Source organism: Drosophila montana, unplaced genomic scaffold (genome assembly GCF_035044405.1).
Source record: "Drosophila montana isolate Dmon_TW-CO22-7 unplaced genomic scaffold, ASM3504440v1 contig_3733_1, whole genome shotgun sequence".
NCBI classification, from domain to species: Eukaryota; Metazoa; Arthropoda; class Insecta; order Diptera; family Drosophilidae; genus Drosophila; species Drosophila montana.
Genome location: NW_026998620.1, coordinates 4,170,910 through 4,196,077, shown reverse-complemented (window position 1 = coordinate 4,196,077; position 25,168 = coordinate 4,170,910). Strand labels below are relative to the sequence as shown.

The 25,168-nt window shown below is 37.8% G+C and overlaps 2 protein-coding genes across 2 annotated transcripts; both read left to right on the top strand.

Moving 5' to 3' along the window:
* Nucleotides 1-10: 10 nt before the first annotated feature.
* On the top strand, nt 11-21,685 carry LOC135436303 (protein fem-1 homolog CG6966). The gene is made up of 5 exons (XM_064693876.1): nt 11-712; nt 18,875-19,235; nt 19,305-19,905; nt 19,967-20,795; nt 20,860-21,685. The coding sequence occupies exons 1-5, from the start codon at nt 653-655 to the stop codon at nt 21,043-21,045; spliced, it is 2,037 nt and encodes a 678-aa protein (XP_064549946.1). The 5' UTR covers nt 11-652; the 3' UTR covers nt 21,046-21,685.
* Nucleotides 21,686-23,148: 1,463 nt separating this feature from the next.
* Nucleotides 23,149-23,907, top strand: LOC135436984 (zinc metalloproteinase nas-38). Its single transcript, XM_064694779.1, has one exon. The coding sequence runs from the start codon at nt 23,149-23,151 to the stop codon at nt 23,905-23,907; it is 759 nt and encodes a 252-aa protein (XP_064550849.1).
* Nucleotides 23,908-25,168: the final 1,261 nt, after the last annotated feature.

Sequence of the window (25,168 nt, the reverse complement as noted above, 5' to 3'; positions counted from 1 at the left end):
GTGATATTTTTCTTGTTCGTGCGTGACGTCGCGCGACTGTGCCGCTGATGATTGTGTGTTTTAATTAAATCATATTTAAGAATTTTAAAACGCAAGAAACCTAGCTGGCACAGAGTGGTAACGGCAGAAGATTGGCGCGATATAATTAAGTGCAGTAGATATTCAACGCGCCGCGCAACAGAAGCGACACAACAAAAGAGAAATAGTACAAAGAAATTTGTCTTCCTGCTTTTGGCCGCTGCCGCCGCCGCTGCCACAGAAGAAGAGTGCGCAAAAAAATGCAACAAAATACGGAAGCAGAGCAATAAAAACGCAACAATAACGTAGACTGGCGATAATTGTGCAATTATTGAAAGAATTGTATATTTATTTTCGGTTGCAAGTTCTTTGTGTGAGAAAAATATACATACATACATAAAAATAAATTACTAGCAATTCACATAAGCAATAACAACAACATCCACAGCAGGCAGTGAAAAATCTCAATCTCGCAACCAAAACGACGAAAGCAGCGGCAGAAAATTTATTAAAATAAAATAATTTTTTGGCTGTTTGCTAAACATATAAATTAAAAAGGAACACAAAATTTTGAGTGAGGTTTTAAAGTTGTTATTTATGCAAAAGTGCGTCGCCCAGCAAACACATTTCTAAAATGGATGACAAATTCATCGTATTCAATGCTGCACGCGATAATAACCTGCCCCTATTGAAGGTGAGTACCTGCTCTGCAATTGCTAATTCTGCCCCTGCTGCTGATGCGTGGGTGGCTGCCTGTGACTGCGACTTGCAAGTAAAAATCACAGCACAACTCAGCTGCTGCTGCTGCTGCTGCTGCTGCAGTGCTGCCAGCCTTGTGACTAATCAATAAAATTCTACACACAAACACACTCGCACACACATACGCGCGCAATCGAGCTCTGAGCGAGAGGCAGAGAAAGAGAGTGGTTTGCTCGGCAACAGCGCCAAAACAATAACAAATACAAATGTGCACACACACACAAACACATGAATGTACATACACATGTGCTAACGTGTTTGTGTGTGTGTGTGTGTGTTTGTTTGTTTGTGGGCGTACATTTCAAGCTCCCTGCGACTGTGGCACGCTTTTTGCATAATAAAGTTCTTAAGCTTTGACTGCTTTGGCTTGACATTGGAACATTGCAAATTGCGCTGTTGCATTTGGCTTCATTTGCCCTGCGACTACGCGTAGGTGTGTGTGTGTGTAAGTGTGTGCGTTGGTTTGTCTGTAATTTTTTTTATTTTTATTTGTAATACTCTTTTTATTTATATCACATGAAACACAAAAATATTACGAGCATTTCTGCAATTTTTGACAAGAAAATCTTTACAAACTATATACTCGATGCTAATGTTAGATTTATGTTAGCTTAAAAGATTTTTCGATATATGTAGCATTTACATTTTTCCATGCTTTCAATTTTTCAATACAGTTCATTTATTTTTGACTACACCTTTACATATAATTGATATAATTATTTCGTTCATGGTCAATAAATTGCATAAGATTTAAAGTTCTGAGTACAACTTTTGTTATATTTAAGCCTTTAAAATGAGGCTTTACGCTGTGATAATTATTCTTTACATTAGCCGCAGTAATTTAACATATGACTGTTAGTAACAGCTCCCCATATGCAACCACACTACAGGCAACTGTTAGGAAGAGCGAATCAAGGCATTTTACTGACGTCAGAAATTGCAAAGAAATGTAAAGCACATTGCTTTTTTCTGTTCCGTTACATTTTGCATTGATTCACTTCCCCTGTGTTCGTTTTCGTTATCTTATCGGTATCAGTTGAAGACACAAACAAGACACACGACTACAAAATATCATTCTTTTTTTTTCTGTTTTTTTTTGCTAGCTTATTAATATTTTAAAAATCACTTTGATTCGTATTTGGGCCACGTTGTGTGATTTTTGGCTGCTTATGTTAACATGTTAATGACAGTCAAAAATTCAACAGCTGAAATCACGTTGCGTTTGGTTTCGTTAAACGCTTCCGCCATTGTCAAGTGCGTCAACTCGACTGCGCTGATATTGCCTGCCCCCGCCCCCCTCTCCCCAAGGGGGCTACATACATATGTATGTATGTATGTATGTACACTTGATTGGTATATGTACATACGGTGTACTTTCGCATCTGCATGTGCTGTCAGTTATCCTTGAGAGCGTTCAATCACCAGCGCAGCAGAGAGTCACAGAAAGGCTCGACCCGCACCGGTTTTCTTCATTTTTAGACTTCCTGACTTGGGCTCGGCTCTGGCTCCGAAAATGTGTCATTTATGGGGCTGCCGATGCTGATGCTGACGCTGTTGCTGCGTCAGGAAGCGAATTAATTGTTGTGCGTGTGTGTGTGTGCGTGTCTCCCAAAATAGCCGCGTGCCTGGGCTGAATTTGTGCTTTTATATATACATATGTATATTTTGCAAGGTGTTATTGCAGCCAAAAGCAACTGCTGCTCCATATTGAGTCAACCAGCTCCGATCTCGATCGCCCAGTGTGCAACATGTTCTAGCACATGGAACTGGTTTTTCTCGCTCTGCCGAGACTTTTTCTAGTTCGTTGGCAATGTTGCTGATGTTGTTCATGTTGTTGTTGTATTGTTGTTCTTGCTGGTTGCCTGTTGCCTGTTGACGTTGTTTATGTTTATTCCAAAAATAAAAGCCAAAACACACAATATCGTACTTATGTGGTAAGTATATGTGCATACATACATACATGCACATGTACATAGGGGTATGTATGCATGATGTATGCGCACACGAAGTCCAAGTGCCACTTTGGGCTAAAGTCACAACAATACGTATTTTGTGAAGTACGCTACGTGATCTGTGCTTTATTGATGAGGTTTGTTGAGTCAGGCAAAAAAAAAAAATTGAAGTACTTTTAATAAGATCGCAAATATTAAAGGTTTACAAAGTGATTTGTAATGAGCAAGAAATAAAACAATACAGGAAATGTTTTCAATCAAAAAATGTATAAGTTCGCAGTGTACGCATATGTTTACTTATATATGCATTTAAACCAGGTATTAAACAAAAAAACCTGTTAAAATTAGCCATGAAATAAATCGAGTTGAGTTAAAATCTGTCAAATATGTTTATGTATATGGAAATATTTAAATTTAACAATTGCATTAAATATAAAAATGATGTATACGATAGAGTTATCGATATAGTAATGGCATAAAAACTTGAGAAAAATGTTTTTGGAAATTTCGGAAAAAGTTAGAGATCCCAAACTGTCTAGAAATGACAAGGAAATAAAAGAAACTTGAATTAAAAACAAAAGTACAAAACATGTTTGAATCAGCATATCATAAAATACAGCTAAATCATAAAATGTATTAAAATAACCTGAAAAACTTTTAAACAAATGTGATGAAACTGGATTTCGGATTACTCAAACTCGGTTCTGATCAAAAGGAACCAGTTCAAAAGTCATAAAGAACATGAACATTTATTAATTATTGCCAAAAATAATTAAATTATTGTAATTTTATAAAATAAATTAAAAACGAACAAAATGATTTAATATGAGCAAATCATAAATAGATTGAGATATAAACTTGTAGGCTGGAAATAAAAAAAGGAAGGTGCAAAACAGGAAGCGAACTTTTAAATAAGAGTAAAACTACATTTAAATTATAAACCAGAACCAAATGATGAATTGCATAAGTTGAACGACCCGAATAAAATGAAACATTTTAATATCTAATATTTAAAATGTATTGTTAAAATAGGCAGAAAACAGGATTTTTAAATGATCTAAGCTGGGCTTAAATTACATAAAAAAAAGTTGTTGAACTGAGCAATTTTTAGGCTGAGAGAATGCTTTTAATACGCTCTGCAAGGTCGCCTAATAAAACATTTTATTATGGCCCTAATGAGCCGAAAGGCTTTTGTAATTATTAGCTAAGCCATCAGTTCTGATAGCTGGCAATATGTGGAACATCCATCCAAGATCGAACCATAAATTTGAATGCCTAAGACATGCCTAAAACATGCTTCAATCGTGCAAAACTAAAGAAGCGAAAAAACTTGGTTAGTTGTTTTCAAAAGATTTGCAAATGCAAAGCATTCAAATTAAGTAGATTTTTTATGCACAGATTACTAGATACATATGTGTACATATGTATGAATGTGCTCACATATGTATGTGTATTATATTTTTTTTGCTCGGTCAACAGCTGTTTTTGAGGTTGAGGCTGATTCTTTGCCTTTTCGGTTTCTTTAGTTTTGTTTTGTGCTGAACATTTGCAGCTCAAATTGCTTGTGTAAAATTGTTGCTTGCGCTGTTGTTGCTATGGTAACCTCAAAAAGCGAATTTGAATTCGAGTGCTTCGCATTTGGTCAAAGAGAGAGAGCGAGAGAGGGAGAGCGAGAGATAGCCACAGCTGAGCTTTATTTGCACCATCATTCAGTGTGGACCTACTTCTTTTTTCCACTTGTTTAACATTTAACTGCTTCTTGATTATTAGTTGCCAGTGCTGTGCGCGTCTGTGAGCCGCTCTCTGTGCATGCGTGTGCGTGTGTGTGCGCGCGCGTGTGTGTGTGTCTGTCTGTGTCTGTAAATATAAGGTCAGAGCGGAGCTCTTGCTCTATGGCTGGTTTGCTTTGACTTCAATTCTGCTGCCGTCTCGGCGTCTCATAAAGTACACGAGAGCAGCGACTCGCATGTGTACAATGTATTTACTCTCCATGTACCCGTTGTACATTAACAGCAATTAACAGCAGCAGCAGCAGCACCAGCAACAACAAAAACAACAACAACATTGCAACTCTTGTGGCTGCAGACAGTCAAAGCTGAGTGCGTGCGATAGCGTTCATTGGCTTTATCTTTAGTATTATCAGCATGCACTCGCCGCAGCGGGTATGACAATTTTGCTGCGCTCTTTGTCATGCTTATGCAGAGCAAAGTGGGTGATAATGGCTTCATATTGTCGCTGGAGTTGGAGGGGGCGGCACTTTACCCTTCTCAGCAATAAGATAAGACTTATGTATATATGTCATGCTCTATTTTAACTTAAGCTTCTAAGGTGATTGTGGCTTCGATTTTTAAGATATGATACAAAATTGCAAATTTTATGCAAATAATTTATTCTCTGAATGGACGATAAACGAAATACGCAAGCTCGAGTACCCCTAATCTAGAGCGGGTCAAAACAAAGTTTTTTTTTGCTTCTGTTACTTTTGTTTGATAATTATGTATGTAAGTATGTAAGAGAGAATAAATTTAGAAAATGTTTGATAGAAATATTACAACATTTTATAACAATATTTGATTAACGCATTTGATTTGAACTGATTATTATATAATAAATAATGATTGCCAATCTTGGTTCACAGTCCAATAACAGCTTAAAGCTCATTAGTCGCCAAATACATGCAACTATATACCTAAATATTAAGAGATACTGATCTTTCAGATTTTCTACGCTCTTAAAAGGCGTAGGTAAAATAATTGTGGAGGCAACTTTAGAGGGGGTCATCGGTGATCTACCAGCAAAATTGGTTGGCTTTTGCTTTAGAAATTTGCGAAAACTGTGCAGAAAAATAAATGTATGTGCATATGTGTGTTTGTATAACATACAACATACAACATCGATAATATATGTACATGTGTAGCAAGTTTATATGTATGTGTGAAAATGCAGGTACAGATCAGAAATGAACTTTAAAACCTTACGCTAAAGAGTATTTATACGTCGTTGCCTCTAACATAGAAATAAAATACCCTTTGGTTTGAAGAGCGTTTAGCAAGTGAAGCAGGAGAGAGAGACAGACGCACACTGTGAGAAATAAGTTACCATTTCAATTTCCCTGTACAAAATATTCAAAGGATACTCATTAATCTAAAGTCCCTATATTTTTGGCAAATTCATATGATTTTCCTTCGGGTAAAATTGAATGCGCTTTGAAAATTATTTAACATGATATGGAACTTAATATGCACATAAAAGCGTGCACTTCATATTTATTTTTAGCAGGTGACTTTTGCGAAATCGGAAAAGCATGTGTCACAATACTGACCTTGCATACCACATTTTGTAATCAGTTTTTCCCGACTTCGAAATCTTATCGACTTCCCGTCTTAATGCGCACTTACATACGTCACAAAAGACAACTACTTAAAAAAGTGCACTTACCTATATTACAAGTCTCTCTCCAATCTATCAGCTGTGTCTACAATATGCTTTTTTCGATTTCTTTCTTCAATCTATTCTAATCTCACAAGTCTCGCCAATCTATCAACTACTTCTACAATATGCTTGCTTGAACAGATATTTTTCAAAGTTACACGCTGTAACTAATCTTAAAAGTCTCTCCAAATTCCTGGGTGTAAGCTATATTTATAAAAAAAAAACTGATTAGTAAAGGTGAAAAATGTTACACATCTATTTCACACTCGTCATATTGAGCACTTAAAGCAATCCATTAACTTAACACTTGTTCACTGTTTGAGGTGACATATGGACGTTAGGTTTACTGCACAACTGAATGGCCTGTTTCAAATGCTTAAATATTTCTCGCAGTGCATTTTATCGCACATCGTAACTATTTACGATGCCGTTCCGTCGGTGCCAATGCCTCTAGGGAACTTAGGCGGGCATATTGCGTGCTACCGTGCTACGATTTACTCCATCTACATGTAACTATCTTCAAGTATAGCCATCCGTATCTGTATCTGTATCTGTATCTGTATGTGTATTGGTAGATGTATCTGTTTCTGTTTTGCTTTGTTTGTTTGTTTGGCTTATTCCGCGATCGGCGCCGTCATGACTTTGAAGTTCGTCGCACGATTAACTAAAGCAACAATGCCCACAACAATGTGAATGCCTTCTGGCTGATTATACGCCCATCATAAAGCATTATAGTATTATCGGCGGTTGTGCTAGGCGTCAGAAGGGGCTCAATGCCTATCTGCTCGTATATATATGTATACATAAATATCTATCTAGTATCTCTGCTGATGTTTGTCTGTGAGTATCTCTGTTGATATTTACCAGACCCTAACACAGACCTGAGGCTTATGCATCAGCTTTAGCTTTATAAGCGTTTCTCCTTGGGGGAAATAAATACAATTCAATACAAAGTATATTTGAAATACAGCTTGCGCTGATAAGCTAAACAGCTCATGTTATCAGTAGACAACATATTCATTCAGTTTGCATAGATATAAAAAATATGTCAATAGTGAAATTAAGCCATTAATAAAATAACTGGGAGAGTTCAAGATTGTCTTTTTGAAATATTTAATTTGTAATATAAACAATTTTTCTTGTTCAAGGAAATCGGGCTGTTCCATTTAAGTGCTTAATCCATATAAGGTTCAGTTTTTATGGCAATGTTAATTTTTCTTTATTAACTTAACCATTTTTTTTTAACTTTTTATTTAGTTTAAATTGTTAGAGCAAAATAAATATTAATGAAAATAATAGTGATAATAATCACAACGCTTAATATTTAAATTTGGCTGCGTCAAAGGCCTGGTACAGGTTTTGGGTTTTTAACATTTTCAGCTTAACAGAGTTTCGTTACATTCTGTTGGTATGGAAATAATGTTTGGTAATACAAGTTTTTCGTAGAGTATTTTTCCACGACGCATCAAAACAAAGCGCATCAAAATCGCCCCTGACCTCGACCCTGCAACGTGTGTGAACCCCAACATAAATATGCATGCACATACATACATTAATACATAAATGCATAAATACGTATATACATACCTACCTAACTTACTTTCTGCATATATACATATATATATCCCTACATATACATATACAGTTGAGAAAAAAATAATAGCACCACTACAACACATTTTGTACTTGATAAAAAAAAATTAGATTACTGTTGCGATTTTTTTAAATCTTTATTTTTTTTAAATTGTTTAGTATTCCCCATAAACAAAAAAAGTGTTACCGTTGTTAAAATTTCGGTCTTATATATTTTTTTTTTGGGATTTTAAGAAAAAAGCCCCCAAAAACAGCGAAAAAAAATATAGCACCATTAGCACTTTTTTTAGTGTATCCCCCTTATATCGCAGAATTGCCTTTGTAGAAAGCACCTGTTTATTAGTTTTAACTAAGATTTTATTGTTTCTATCATAAAAGTTAATAATAATCATTACAATATGGGACGTGGAAAGCACTGCACTGCGGAAAAGCGCTATATTATCAAAAAATTGAAATTGGACGGAAAACTTACAGAGAAGTTGGTCAATTTGTATGATGCTTTATTAAAATGATTAAAAACGCCTTAAACTATGAAAAAAACACTGAAACACGCGGACGAAATAGATCTATGAGCCCTCTTCATGTCAAAAGACTGATTCGTCAGAGCAAGAAGGATCCCTTCAAGCCTGCTACCGAGCTTAAATTGGAGCTTAAAATAAATGCGACTGTCCAAACAGTTCGCAAATATCTTAGGCAATATAACTTAAAAGCATGCAGCCCAAGAATGGTACCACTTTTAAACGCGACACATATTACTAAGCCCAAGAAGTATGCCAGGGCTCATGCAAATGGGACATCCCAACAATGGAGGAATATTCTATGGTCAGATGAGTCCAAAGTGGTTATGTTTGGTGGAAAGGGATCCCGATCATACGTTAGACGTCCAAAGAAAACAGAATACAAGCCCCAGTACACCACAAGAACCATAAAGCATGGAGGGTGTAGTGTAATGGTATGGGCCTGCTTCTCTCCTACTATGGAGTAGGTCCAATACCATGGATAAAAACCATCATGGATCAGCATGTGTACGTGAATATCATGTAGACAGTAATGCTACACTTTTCAGAATACGAAATGCTGCTCGTATGGGTATTTTAACAGGACAATGACCCCAAACACTCCAGCAAGAAAGCAAAGGAATGGTTCGGGGCAACTCTGTGAACGTTTTGGAGTGGCCTGCTCAGTCGCCTGACCTGAATCCCATCGAAAATCTGTGGTCCGGCGTGAAGAAGGCAGTTACTGCTTCCATGCCAACCACTATCGGATCACTTTGGGAAGAAATTAAAGAGTCCTGGTCCAAAATTCCCCTAAAACGATGCCAGGACTTGGCTGATTCCATGCCAAGACGCTGCGCAGCTGTTATTGCCAATAAAGGACACTGTACTAAATATTAAATGATGAATATAGTTTTAGTATTGATAGTTCAAAATTGTTAACTAATGAATTCGGTACTTATCGTTCATTTTTTTTAATTTTAAGCCCATATTTGAAAAGTAGTGCTATTATTTTTTTCTCCCAATTTTATCAATTTCAGTAAAGGTTCCTTAAATAACTTAAAAACGTTATGAATAAGGATGATTCCTTTTTTACTCCCAGATTTGTAAGAGTCGTCCCTTTCTAAAATGTGCTTAACGTTTTCTTAACGTTAAAAATGTGAGTTGGGCGACTATTTGAAAATTGCTTGTAGTGGTGGTGCTATTATTTTTTTCACAGCTGTATATACATACATAAATATATACACACATAAATATATACACACATAAATATATACAAACATAAATACATACATACATACACACATACATAAATACATTCAAACATACATACATATGTACATATATACCTGCCTACCTAACTACCTACTTTCCTACATACATACATACATACATATGTACATACATAAATACATACATACATACATACATACATGAATAAATACATACATACATAAATACATACACACATACAAACATATATACGTACATATATACCTACCTATCGAACTACCTACTTTTCTACATGCATACATACACACATACATATACACTCATAAAAATCTGCATTACTTATTGCCAGATGATTCGATTTGTCTTGTCTGCTTGATATATCGCATCAGACGGTCTCTTGTTGAACCCGTTAAAAGCACCGTTGACCTCAACACGAGAGCTCGCAGCCTTTTCTGTAGTTTCTTACACCCTTGAAGCGACTGCGCAGTCGCGCCAGTTTAGCTAACAAATAAGCCAAATAATTGAGCGACGTGGCTGATTTGAATGTCAGGCTTGTCGGTGCTTGAAGGGAGAGGAGGGGGAGGGGGGGGGGGACCTTTAAATTGTCGGTTGAACGCACCAAAGCGGAGACCAAGAGCCAGTCGCGAGTTGTGAGACATACTAGTGAGACGCGGGGACGTTGAATATCTACTACTGCATATCGACATTGAACTCGTTCAATGTCAAAATTATAATAAATTATGCGTGCACGGCAAACAGAAAATGATCGCAAAGCAACAGCAACAGCAGCAGAAGAAACAACAACAACAACAACAATGCGACCAACAGCAGCCACAATTATGGAAAGTTGTTTATTGTTTATTGTTTATTACACGGAAACAACATTTTAAATCGCCTTTTAAATGCTGGCGATTTCAAAACTGATTCGCAATAGATTTTCGCGACATTTTTTCATAGCGGTAAATTGCAAGGTAAAACGCCCGGACATACCCCCCGCCCCAGCCCGCCCACTTTCACATGATTTATGCGCGTTTGATGGAGAACAAATGTCAAGTGTGCAACATTTTTACCTTGTTTCAAATATGTACATACATATACATATACACATGCATGTCGTACATATGTACATACATATGCATGCATTTACACATGTATTTCGTTTCGTTTATTATTGCTGTCTGTTTTCACGCGGCGAGCAATTTGCGCAACACAAAAGCAACAGCAGTAAATACAAATTAAATACAAATTAAACGCACACACATAAACACATTTATATGTATATACATACGTACATATGTATGCATTTAATTTCGGGAAGTGAAATTTCAAATCTGTTTTTCGGCGAAACAAGCAAAACCAAAACAAATTCTGAGAGCAGGCGCAATTATTGTGTTCCCCTTTTTGCTTGAGTCATCCAAAAGATCGGATCTCGGAAATTTTTGAAGAGTTGACTAACAAAATCGCTGACTAAAAGTCTCGGAGGTTCTGCTTCTTCTTTGGATACGCTTTAAAAAACGTATTTATTTAGCCAATTGTTGGGCATTTTTGAATGCAAATATATGTACATATATTAAGTGGAGCCTAAGTCACATTTGGAGCAACGTTCATCAAATCCAATGAAACTGAAACTAGATTGGGGGATAGGAAAATCGAAAATACCGATTTTTCATTTTCATTCATTTCAAGTTTTTATAAAGACATGAAAAACTATTCTTACTAATCGAACCGTAAGGCGAGACGTTGCCGAAATATTGACAATAGTTTTTGGGCTTGCAGTCTTGTAAAATGCAATTAGAAATATTATTAAATGTATCTTTACAAATCATGTGCCAATGTTGCATAACGGATTTGTTTTTTTAATTTTCCTGCATTTTTAAGGTAAAAATATCTCAAAAAATGGAGTTAAAAAAAGCATTTTTGTAGTAACACATTGAAAAGCTCTTAAACCTTTTAATCCATTAAAAATATTTTTATTTTTGAACATTACATTTATTTCCGTTGACTACTTTCGAATAAGTCCAGACGCTTAATATTGTATAAATATTTATATTTATTTTTATCAGATATTACATTTAATTACCATGCCTTTAGAGAATATATTTAAGTATGTAGCAATAAGCAATAGTAAGCAATAAAATAAAATTAATTAATATGACAGTTGCACGATATTTGTAATATTCCAATCTCAGTCGCACAACATTGCTTTGCAATTGCTTCTCAATTTTCAACCAACCCGATGATAATTTATGCAAAACTTAATAGATGTCTAGACATATGTGTATACATATGTGCTGATTCAAGAGATCTTGTCGTTTAAAAAGTCTATTTATAATTTATTGTCTCTTGATGGGATAAGCACAATAAAGCTAAGCTGAAACTAGTGAGTATAAAGAGAGAGATAATAGATTTTTTATGTTTGTCGTAAGACGACGCATTCTTCCCCAATAAGTTCTGGAATGTTGCGTAGATAAATGGCGCTCCAATTTACTGTGATGTTAATCTAAATTTTCAGCTTAATTTTTCGTTTCGCTTATAAACTTATCTAAATTGTTCACATACACTCTCCAATGTGTGGTAGATATTACCTATGTGAGCTATAAGATATACATACAGTCACGGACAAAAGTATTGGCAATATTATCTAATTTTATTGTAGGATTTATCCAATGAACCGACTAATATTTGATAATTTTATATTTTTTATTAGATTATTAGCTATCAGGCAATAAATTTTAATAATTATTATATTACAACAATCCGTTTTTAATATGAAGTTGGTATTTTAATATTATTTTTGATATGGTCACACCTTTTATTGCCAAAATGTAACTCTGTAAGCACCGTTATTTGAATGTACAAAAATTTAAATTGCAGTCATAAAATTCTTATAAATTTATGAAAGCAAGGCAAATCCCATAGAGAAATCGGACACAAGTCAATTTATTATTCGGAGCATAGTCCGTAGAAAATGCTGAACGCACTCAAATAATAAGAAAGATCTAGAGAAAAAATAAGGTAGAATTAATAAACATGCTTTACCATTTGTTGCTCGGATATAGCTGAATAGAAATTGCGAAAACTTTGTACAATCTCAGTATTTTCAAGCGTAATCGGTTTCCTATACTTAATTCTTCCATAGTTAAATCAAATATGATTCCGTAGTCTTATCCTTGACTACATTTTCTAAGAGTCGATTCTTACCTTTGCGAGAAAAGCTTTTCCAATGAAAATACCTATTGATTATGTACCTTTTTATACATGTTCTATTAACAAAACTTTTCGTATTAATTACCTTTTGACATTTGCGCTTGTTGGTCACATGTCGGATTTTCCACAATTATCAATGCTTTCCATTGAATTATGTTACAAATGTGGCTCAATGCGTGGGGTCATATCAATTAGCGCATAACGCATGCCACCTGTGCTGTACAGCTAACGGTACAATTGTGACGGCCTTACGTTTTCATGTACCAGTACGCTTTGTGTGCCGGACAACCCGCCCACTCCGCCCATTGTCCAAATTGCCTACCGACATACATTATACATATGTCTGGGGCGGCACCCGTGAACTGCTGCCGCCTGTCCGGACTCCGGGCAAGGTTAAACGAGACTTTGGGGCATTTTGCCGTACTTGGCGTCATTTTGATCACCATCAGCTGTTTGTTGCATGACTCATCAGATTTCAGTTGGCGTGAAGCGAACTTAATCTCAATTGAATATGCAGCCGGGAACCTGCTACTCACACGTACATATGTACGCACATACATACACACATACATACACACATACATGCATACGTATGTTATAAATGCGGAAAAGCAAACAGCTGCGCTCGACGCTTTTGTCGTTTGTTTGTTTGAGGCTGCTGCTGATGAAAGCGAAAAGTTCAGTAGCCCACGTTGCTCTCAAGTCCAAGTCGATGGACATTTGGGATTGGGATTGGGATTGGGGGCTGGCGTTCTCCATAGCCATGGCAATGCCATAAACATTTAATGATTCACAGCAAGGCTTTGCTCCCAATATGATTGAAATATAAAGGCGTAAATTTTAATATTCAGCATGTACAAATGTATTTAAGCGCATATTTATGTTATTGTTGTTTTTATTGTATTATTGTCAAAAATGTTCAACAATTTCTATCTTTGAGAAATACGCTTTTGCCTGCTAAATGTTGCCAAAATGTGCTTGTCACGCGCACGAGCTGTTAAATGTGTAGACAAGGGGTGCCACGCCAGGGGGGAGGGGGGTATTTGGCTATTTTGTGACGCAGAATAAGCACGAAGAAAGAAAGAACTGTTGCGCTGTCTGTCTGCGTCGCTAGAGAGATCAGGAAGCGTTAACATTCTTATACGCGTGGTAGAAGAGCACAAAAATAAGTTTCTCTTTGTTGGAGCCAGAAGCTCACGCAGCGGAAGAGAGAGGAAGGGAGAGAGAGTATAATGCCAAGCCAATGACAACAAAACAAAAACGAAAAAAAAAAATGGAAAAGCATAAATAAATAAATAAAATGCCGCACGGCATTCACAAGGTCTTCTGATTGAGTGCTCCCCCAGCGGCTTTTTTGTGTGTGTGTGTGTGCGTGTGTGTGTGTGTGTTGCTTTTGTTTTTATATTTATTATTTCTCTGCGTTTCTATACTCTTGCAGAGTGTATTATTATTTTGTCACGAAATGTGTAAGGCACGGAAGGAGACCAACAGCAGAGTCGTTATAGTCATGCAGACGTAAAGCTTTTATGATGCATTTTTTGCTGCTTCGGTTTATAAAATAAATATTTAAGGGTACATCTCTATCAAAAAGCCATATGAACAAACGGTTCTTGTCTGAAAAACAGAATCTTATCAACGTCTTAGTGCTATATCATAGAACATTATATACACAATCGATCGGAAAGAAAGTTGTTTTATTTTATAAAAACCCAATTCAACTATGCCTGCAAGGGTATTCACTCTTCGGCTTTCTCAATATATTGTTTATTATATTCTGTTTATTTTTTGTATTTATTTCTGGTTTTGAGAAACTGCCAGCGATGTCGTTGTTTGGGGTTTTGATCGGACGTTTGCTCTAATTGAGACCGATAAGTCGAAAAGTTCTCTACGCTCAATCCACAATACAACTTGTCTTTGGCCCAAGGTTTTCTCTAATCATTTTGTTTCCTATCGCCCAAGGGCTTTACTAGTGGAGGAAATTAGCAATCGTTTCTATCTAAAGCACGAAAAGAGGAGAAAAAGAAGAGCATGATTGCGGATTGGTTTACTTGAAAAATCTCCCGATTTGCAGCCCAATTTCTACAGAAGTTCGGGCAATAAAAAAATGCACATTGAGCTGAAAAGAAAAAGTTTCATCAAACTGGAACACTTAAGTCAATATCTATTTGGCAGTGTGTGTTGTTTTATTGATATTGATAATGTTAACAAATCAAAATCAATGATATACCAGAAAGAAATAGAAGAAGAAAAACAATATTTGATTAGCGTTGAATTCAACGTCAACTGCTAATCGACACCTGTCCCCGGCGCAAAATATATTTGTCAAATCGATAAATCAGAACTCATTGTTCTGCTTGAAAACTTTAGACGTCTGTGCTGCATGAGCTAATATTTTATAAATATTTGTATTATTTGAAATAGGCTTAAGCCTAATCACTATTAATTGAAATTTTCAAAGAGCTTTGCTGACAATCGACTTAAGATGAGACATTACAACATCCAAATAGAATGTTTCGGTCAGAAATTATAGTTATAAATAAAATATACTCTAGACATGCAAATTATCCTCTGGCGATTCGACTAAATATATAAATAGGATATGCTCTTTCACAAGCTTAAAAAGCTTTACAACACTTTGAATACACACGATTGCTATTTATTATAAATCAGTGTTGGTAAACACAGTTGCTGTTGCGTTTCCCAATTTCAAAAACCTTTGGGAATAATTAAAACAAATTATAGTCAGACTTTAAATACAGAGATGTTCTTTGGAAATGTTTCTTTGGGAATAATTTAAAAAAAAGAGCATGATTTTATATAGATAGATATTCTATTTAAACATAGCCAACATCTTAACGGTGTGTTTTTGAGAGCAGTGTTGGTAAACGACTGAACTGGCTATCTTTTACCTAGATTCGTTAGCAATTTAATCAGACATAAAGATCAATACATATTACTGTCTTCTTATCGCACACATTTATTTTATAAATATATTAAATTTGTCGTACTTGAACTTTGGATATTAAACAAAATTGTCATAAAATGTTGGGTTTACTTAATGGTTCTTTTCAAAACAAATGAACTTTTTACAATATAAAGTTAGTTGAAAATATGGAGTTTTGCCTGAAGGCTGTTTTGCATAATTTATATACCTTTTTTTTTAAGAGGGGAACTCCATCATCAATTGGAAGTGGAAGTGTTTAACAAATATTAGAGAGATTAGTTTGAGTTATTTAAGATTGGCTGATAAACCTGTCTGTCAAGTTTTTGCTTCAATATACATATACAACCCTCTTTGATATTCCAACGTGTTTTTGTATTGCTTACAAAATTCCTTTTGAGATTAGACCTATAACAAATTGACAATAATCTTAAGAGCTTAACCTTGCATTAAACCAGGTGCATTCACAGACCAGGTGGCAAGTGTGAGTCCATATTTCAGCCATTCAATCGATTTGCATACTCTGGAGTTGAAGGCAACACGCATTACATATGACATTGTCGATAGTTATACGAAATATATAGACTCCCTGCTTTATAGACCGACTGGGCATTGCTTTACCTGCGCACACGTGCGTCTGTCCGCACACAGCCCAGCCCACAGGTGCTTTTGGCGCAGTTAATAACATAATTAACATGCATTGAAAACAAAACACGTTTAACATCATTGAAATTCAATTTCAAATTGGCATGCGCAAAAAACAAAATGTAAATAAACCAGCAGAAACTGATATCATTGCATATCCGAAGTCCTAAGACCCTTAAATTTAATTTATTTTTATTGATTTATTTCTAAGTTCTAGAGTTTAGTGCAAAAGATTTGGAAGTCGGAGGTGTCTCCTTCCAAGCGTTACAAATATCATAACAAAATTATAATACCCTCTAGAAGGGTATACGAATGATAATTGGTGTGCTGCGCGTAAATAAGTAATTTGAATAGACAATCGATTGTGATTATAACAGCTACAAAGTATATTGATCCGATATTGACTTTGACATGGGACAAGTAACAGTGCTCTTGTCGGGAATGTCGCACTAGCAGATACCCTGCACCTTCCTCTACCAACACCAAATGCAAAGGCGGTAGCTATAAAATGAAAGATGCTTCATCTGTATATCCTATTCCAGAAGCAACATGTCAAATTTGTTGACTCTAGCCATTTAAAACTAAGAAACTTGCTCAAAAAATAGGATTTTTATCGTAATTTATCGATTTCTTGGAAGTGGGACAAGTTATCGGTTATCGGAAGCAAACGTGTACTGTGCGGGCACTAGGAGGATCTACGTTCCAAATTTCAAGTCTCTAGCTCTTATAGGCTCTGAGATTGACACGATCATACAGACGGACAGAGGGACATTGCTAGATCGACTCGGCTTTTGTTGCTGATTAAGAATATATATACTTAATATGGTCGGAGGTACTTCTCTCTGCCTGTTTCATACATTTGCACAAATACATTATACCCGCTTTACCCAATTTCAAGGGAAGTAGATCCAACATGATTATACCCAACTGATTTATTAGGTCCAACTGATTATTCTGACTCTCATTCCATCGTTCTTCCAGTGTCTCAGAGAGTATACATATGCACTACAGAGAGTATCCAGTATATAAATTGTATATAGCTCGCACTCTCTGCACAAATTAACAAATTTTAATTAGCACTTTGCGTTTTTTGTCCCCCTTTTTTTGCCAGTTTCGTTTTGTTGTTAAACAGATAAATAATTTTTTTATGTCCATAATAATTGTTTATCAAATACGTTTTTAATTGCAAATGTTATTGGCTACGTATATAATTAATAACATTCTAGTAAATACTGTTATATATATATAGTTCTCATGTGAGCTTGATAAGAAATCTACTGATAAGCGCAATATTTGATTTCCCATGTAAATTGGAAGTCAATTTTGCGCTCTCAACAGGCTTTAGTTACAAATTATGTTGAGCAACATGTTGCTGCAACATTCTGTCATATTCATATGCCGTACATGTTGCTGCAGCATGTTGTGTAAACATACTTTATATCGATTTCATCTCACTTTTTGCCAACTGTTTGACTTTGTTTATATTTAACGTAGATTAAGCTTTTATTTTTGTTTTGTTTTAAGTTGGTGATTCATATTAATTTTATATTTTATTATAAGATTTTATTATTATTGCATTCTTAAGTTTCTGTACAAGTTTTTAGCCAAATTTATATTTACTTAGCATTCAGTTTTTCCTCACTTTTTAAATGTTTGACTGACTTTGTTGATATTAAACGTAGTGTTTTGTTTTAAGTTGATGCATTATGTTAATTTAATATTTTTTATTAGAAGAAAATATTAATATTTGTTGTAACATATATTATATTTATATTATATTTAAATAATTTAAATTTAAATAGTAGTTGAATTTTTCCTCGCTTTTTGCCAAATCAGGCAAAGCCTTTGCTAAAATTAAATGCAGCTTAAAGGGTTTATTTTTATAATATTTAATATGATTATTTAATTAATAAAAAAACTAATATTTGTTGAAACAATAATCTTAAACAATAAGTTTTATTTTTGTTTAATACATTACTTTTTTATTTAATTACCTGATTCCACTATGCTTAACATTTAGTACATTTACAAACTTCACATTCTGCGATTCCATTAGCAAGTGTCAGATGTCGGTAACATGTGAATGGCAAAAGTACCGCTTCTTTAAATAAACATATATTATTATAATAATATAATATTTTACATAACATCGATACGAAATTCGATAAATCATCGGAAAAACATGAATTACACGGGGCAAATGTTACATTTATTGCAAATGTGAAAAATGTGGACTTATGGGAACACGTACAGGCAACATGCTTCACATTCGCAAAGAATGTATGAAATGTTGATAGTGGAATTAGGCTATAATATTTTTGGGCCACCTTTTTGAACTGTCAATATAAATTGTTGCCCGTCCCAAACATTCTTTATCTGTATACTAATATTGATACTAATAAATTAAAATAATGAATAAGATATTAGCTAATGTGAAATATAGATTTATTTTTATATATTTATCTCTTTTAACCGCCAGACCCAGGCATATTCCCGTCAAGTATCCTTGACTATTGCTCACATATATTCATACAATCATTTGTATTATATTATAATACGAGTTGAAATAATAGTTGTATTATTTTTTCGGTCAATTTCAGAACGTGCTGTACAACAAGACGACGTCAGAAATTGCGGCTCTGATTTCGGCAAAAGTGAACGGAGCCACACCGCTGGTCATCTCCTGTCGGAACGGACACTACGACATTGTAGAATATTTATTGACAAAGTGTCGCGCGAATGTGGAACAGGTTGGCTCCGTTAGCTTCGACGGCGAGCCCATCGAGGATGCGCCGCCGCTGTGGTGTGCCGCCGCCGCCGGCCATTTGGGCATTGTCAAGATGCTGGTCCGTCGCTTCGCCAATGTGAACAGCACGACGCGGACGAACTCGACGCCGCTGCGCGCCGCCTGCTTCGATGGCCACTACGAGATTGTCAAATATTTGGTGCATCACGGAGCAGGTTTGTTGTGGGGCAGGAGTTAATTGCCAGATTGTTGTAATCGCTGTGCTTTGTGTTTGTCTCTCGCAGACTTCGAGGTGGCCAATCGGCACGGACATACCTGCCTAATGATAGCCTGCTACAAGGGCCATTATCGCATTGCCCAGTATCTGCTTTCGCTCAATGCGGACGTGAATCGCTGCAGCATCAAGGGCAACACGGCGCTGCACGATTGCGCGGAGTCGGGTTCATTGCAAATCCTGCAGCTGCTGCTAAAACATGGCGCCACCATGGACGTGGACTATTATGGTATGACGCCACTGTTGGCGGCCAGCGTGACCGGACACATGCCCATTGTGGAGCACCTGATCACGTTGCCGTGTGTGAGTCGGGTGGCGAGAATCGATGCACTGGAGCTGCTCGGCGCGACATATGTGGACAAGAAGCGTGACATGGCCGTCGCGCTGACGCTGTGGCGGCGCGCGCTCGAGGAGCGGGCACAGGAGCCGCAATTGCACAAAAAGGTGCAGGAGCCGGTGCCAGCCTACGAGCTGGTCACCGAAGTGACCACCATTGAGGAACTGGAGGAGCTGGTCCTCGATCCGGACGAGATGCGCATGCAGGCGCTAGTCATACGACAGCGCATTCTAGGACCGACGCATCCGGACACCAGCTACTACATTCGTTTCAGGTAAGCGAGCATGAAGCGGAAACTGAAAGAAATCGTATTTATATACAATTATTGTTTGCAGGGGCGCCCACTATGCAGACGCTGGCCGCTTCGATCGGTGCATCGAGCTCTGGTCATATGCCCTGACAATGCAACAGAAAATCTTGCAGCCACTTAGCCCCATGACGCAATCCTCGCTGCTCTCGTTTGCCGAGCTCTTCAGCTTTATGCTGGTCGAGGCGGGTCGACTGCTGCCCCGTGGACGCATCGTGCCGCCCATTGAGGCGGACGGCATGCTGACCATCTTTCACAAGGCCGTGCTGGAAGTGGAGCGCGGTCAGGCATTTACACTGGAGCAGAATCAACAGCAGCATCTGCTTCCCCACGCCGCCAGCAAGCAACAACTAAACCAGTCCTCATCGACATCATCTTCCTCCAGCTCATCATCAGCCTCAACCACAAGCTCAAGCTCAACGTCCGGCTCATCGTCAACCACGCTGTTGTCGGCGCATCAGCACGACTGCAATCACGATCCCAATGCACTTAGCCGCACTCTGGTCAGTGCCCTGCACATCGGTTGCCTGCTCAGCTCGCTGCTCGAAGCGGACAGCTTCTGTCCGGACATGCGGCATCAGATCATGAACGCCCTGTACCGGCTCAATCGTCTCAAGGTGCACGTTCGGTGCGGCCGCACAGCCCTGCACTATGCCTGCTATCGCGAGGGCACCCTGGTCGGTCGATATCCCTCGTGCCAGTTCCCATCGGCATCGCTGGCCAAGGCGCTGCTCGAGGTGGGCGCCGATCCGAATGCCGTGGACGATGCGGGCAATACGCCCCTTCATCTGGCCGCCACGCTACAGCCCTATGTCGAGCCATTGGCTCGCACGCTGCTCGAGGGTGGCGCACATTTGGTGAGTGCCAAAAAGTTAAATATACCTCATCTATTTTAATAACTAACCGTACGACTGTTTGCAGGACACCAAGAACGATGCGGGCGAGACCTTCGAGTCGCTGCTGGCACCGACACCTCTGCACAAAATCATCGACACGATGAAGTACACGACGCTCGCGTGTCTCGCGGCGCGCACCATAAAACAGCATGGCATCAAGTATCAGAAGACTGTGCCGCCGGCACTCTACCAGTTCATTGAGTTGCACTAGGCCCGGACACACACACACACACACACACACACTCATATATACATACAGAGCGCCCGCCCACCCGCCATCGAAGCCATGCCACGTGGATAGACATAATATACCTATACAACTACTACTACTATTACTTATAGATATATAGAGCTGATCGGAGAGCGTTACTAATGACTAGGAACTGATTTGTGATGTTTGCAAGCGAAGTGCCCAATCCTGGCGCCACGATCAGGATTGAATACGATGACGATGACAAAGATGACAAGGATGACAAAGATGACAAAGATGATAATGATGATGACGATGACGGTTTTGTCAGTTAACAACAACAAAAAACGAAAAGAAGAAAAAAAAACAAAAAACAAAGAAAAACAAAAACAACGACGACAACGACGACGACGACGACATCAACTAAAACTCAAATTCGCTGTTTATTATTTTGCTTGCAAAATGTGTTTTTTAATTGTGTTCTTGCTAAAACTTTTCTTTTGTATGTATAAATTATGATAATAATAATAATAATTATATTATGTATACGCCACGCGGCGCAGTCGGGCAGCTAAAACATATATGCACGCCTCCTTTGGGGGCTGCAGCAAAGTCCTCATAGCTGCCGCGACCCAGCCAATGCGGCGTATTGTTACGCGTATTTAGTGTGTACTGCAATAATCCTCCTCCTCCCTCCCTCCCTCCCCGGAACCCTCCTCACGCAACCCTCCTCCCGCAACCCTCCACCCGCAACTGAGCCAGAGCAATAAAAAGTAAACATTTGATATTTATTGCTTAACTCGATTCTCAGCACACTCAACGATCCTCCAGCTAATTTCTAGAAACTAAGAGCTAAGCATATGCATACGCATACATACTTGATGCACTGTAATATGACAAATGTAACGAAAATATCGAAACGCATGCGAGTTAGGGTATATATGCCCTGCTTGGAGGTGCTTGGAGGCCTTTTGGTTGTGTTTATGGAACAGAAGCAATCGTCAGTCTAATGTTATGCATTAGGACGTGTCGAATATGCACCTGCCCCGCGAGCAGCATACATAGAACTGTAGAACAGTGATGGCCAGAAAAAGTGGCTTACATTGTAAATTGAGCTTTATTTTGTAGAGAACGTTTTACACGTTTTATTCTATTCAATAAAATTTAAAGCATATTAGTAATTACATTTAATAAATGTAAATTATGTGCAGTTTTTTTTTAATGTGAAATAATTGATTGATTGAGTTGGTTTCAAGCTTAAGGCCTTATTTGCTATGGCTTCATTTAGTTGGACATAATTTATAATTATTTTTAGCTCGTTTATAAATAAATAATTTATCGGGTTTCGAAGAGGAAATCAAAATTGATCAAAGTATGATTTATAGAAACATAGAAAAGAGCTTTGCAAAATATGTTTAAATCATTTTAAGAGCATTTAAAAATTAACACGAAATTTAACAGTTTTCTTTGAAAATTGTATAAATAAAATTAAGTTTGTCGTGTTCATCATAAGTCGCAATAGTATTTTAATCAAGCGATTTATACAAATATTTATTTTGATTTTGCTCAAATATACATATATTTTCAATTTCCGATTGTATTCAGTTAATAACTCAGGAACTGTAAAAGAAGCTTGTCAGAAGCTTGACTGGCACACTGACCGCGACACTTTTTCTGGCCAGCAGTGTAGTCGTTATATGATTGAATTACATTGTCATGCATACAACAAAACGATTTACCGACGACACACACACACACACAATGTGTGTGTGTATATAAATATTTTATCTATGTTAAATTATGCAAATTGTATTACCTAGCCTAGCCATGTAATGTCGGATAATGTCGAATTTGGCTCCAGGAATCCGAGAGGAATAGTTGCATAAGAATGTGTTGCTAATACTTAGTTGTTATCTGTCTACACACACACACACACACACACACACACACACACACACACACACACACATACTTATGTTTATCTATACCTTAGTTTGCACATTTTCAATGCAAACACAAAACTGATAATTATATTTTAAAGAAATCACCAGAAACGCATTTTGATTGGGACTTACCTACATATGTATATAAAAGCCAGAGCCAATTGCTTGGAGCTCAGGCAGAATGTGGTTTCTATTGCTGGGCTTGGTGGCCATTGTCGGTGCTCGGGGCACGGACTATTTCGAGAACTACTACAACGAGATCGACATCGATGACGAGCAGGCGGAGATCAAGACCCGGAATGCGATGCGTTCGCCTCGCCAGCTGTGGCCCAGCCGGAGGCTTTACTATCGCATAGCCGGCGACTTGAGTCCGGAGGAGGCGGACAATGTGCGCATCGCGGTGGCTACCTTCAATGAGCGGACGTGCCTGCGGTTCGAGGAAGTGTCCGGATCGGCTCCGGCGGGCAGTCGCTATGTCTACTACAAGAAGTCGCCCAAATTGTGCGGCACCCGGATCGGGTATAATCCCATTCCGATTTTGGGCTCCGGCTCGCATGATGTGCAGCTCTCGCCGAAATGTTTGACCAAGCCGGGCATTATACAGCACGAGACACTTCATGTGCTGGGCCTGTACCACGAGCAGAGTCGTCCGGATCGCGACGAGCACGTCGTGGTCGAGTACGACAATATTCCACGCAAGTACTGGCCACAGTTTATGGCCACCTCGGAGTCCACGACAACCACCTACGATGTGCCCTACGACTTTGAGAGCGTCATGCACTATCCGAAGAACGCCTTTGCCAAGGATCCCAGCCAGCCGACAATGCGTGCCCTCATCGATGGAAATCCCGTCGAGCGGGAGATGGGACAGACGCGTGGTCCATCCGAGGGGGATCTATTCAAAATACGCAAGATGTACAAATGCGAAGAGTCCATGTGAAATGTTGTGTCCGGAAGAGATTTGGTTGGCAATAAAACAGATGCGCGCTTCAATCTATTCAATTCATAAAATCATTGCACAGATATATTCCTGAAAATAAGGTTTAACTTTCATTTGTTGGGCTCAGGTTATGTGGAAACTCGACTTACTACTAAGTCGAAAGAAAAAAAGTCCTTTCGTCTGAATGAAGTTACGACTCTTTTAGGATTTTTTAATGAGGATACATATTAATTATCTGAGACAAGAAGGGCTATAACTTCGGCACTTGCCCGTGGCACGTATGTTATAATACCCTTACAGCTCCGAAAACGCTTTTCAAATTGATCGGACGGGAATCATAATAGCTTTTATGCAAACCGTATAACTAATAAGAAGTCACCAGGGAAATAATTAAAAAGCATTTTCGCCGAAGTAGTTTAGATTTTGCAAGATATCTTGAAATACGTCACTATTTTTAATACAGATCTTTGGAATAAATTTGGACACGAATTGTCATCCACCAATCTTCGAACGCTATATGTTACTAAGTAGGTCTGGATGTTTCAAATAAGATTTTGAAACAAATGTCAGGTGAACATGAGATTTGAAAATCTTACAAATAGCGAGTTTGGTGCAAGATATCTTGAAAAACAAAAAAGTTTTCCATACAACCGTTTTCCGCCAATTTATCACTGTTGCGAGCCGATCGTTCCTAATCGGCAGCTATGCGATATTCAGTGAGTCCGATGTTAATGGGATTTAGCAAATAAGTATGAGGCAGCATAGTACACAACTAATAAATGCCGAATTTGGTCAAGATATCTTGAAAAACAAAAAAGTTTTCCATACAACAATTGAATCACTTTCGACCGATCGTTCCTATGGCAGCCGTGCGATATAGTGGTCCGATGTTGATAGGATTTTGCATACATATGAGGAGCATCGGTAAAACAAATAAATGACCGAAATTTGGTCAAGATCGATCGTATGATAAACAAAAAAGTTTTCCATACAACAACTTCACTTTCGACCGATCGTTCCTACTGGCAGATATATAATATAGTGGTCCGATCTCAGCTGGCTCCGACATATGTGCCGAGTGCTACAGAAACAGGCACTTCTGCAAAGTTTCATGACGATAGCCTTAAAACTGCAGAGATCTAGTTCAGCATTAAAATTGACAGACTGGACATTGCCTATAGCGACTCGGCTGTTGATACTGATCAAGAATATATATACTTTATGGGTTCGAAGATATCTCCTTCTATGTCAAAATTATAAT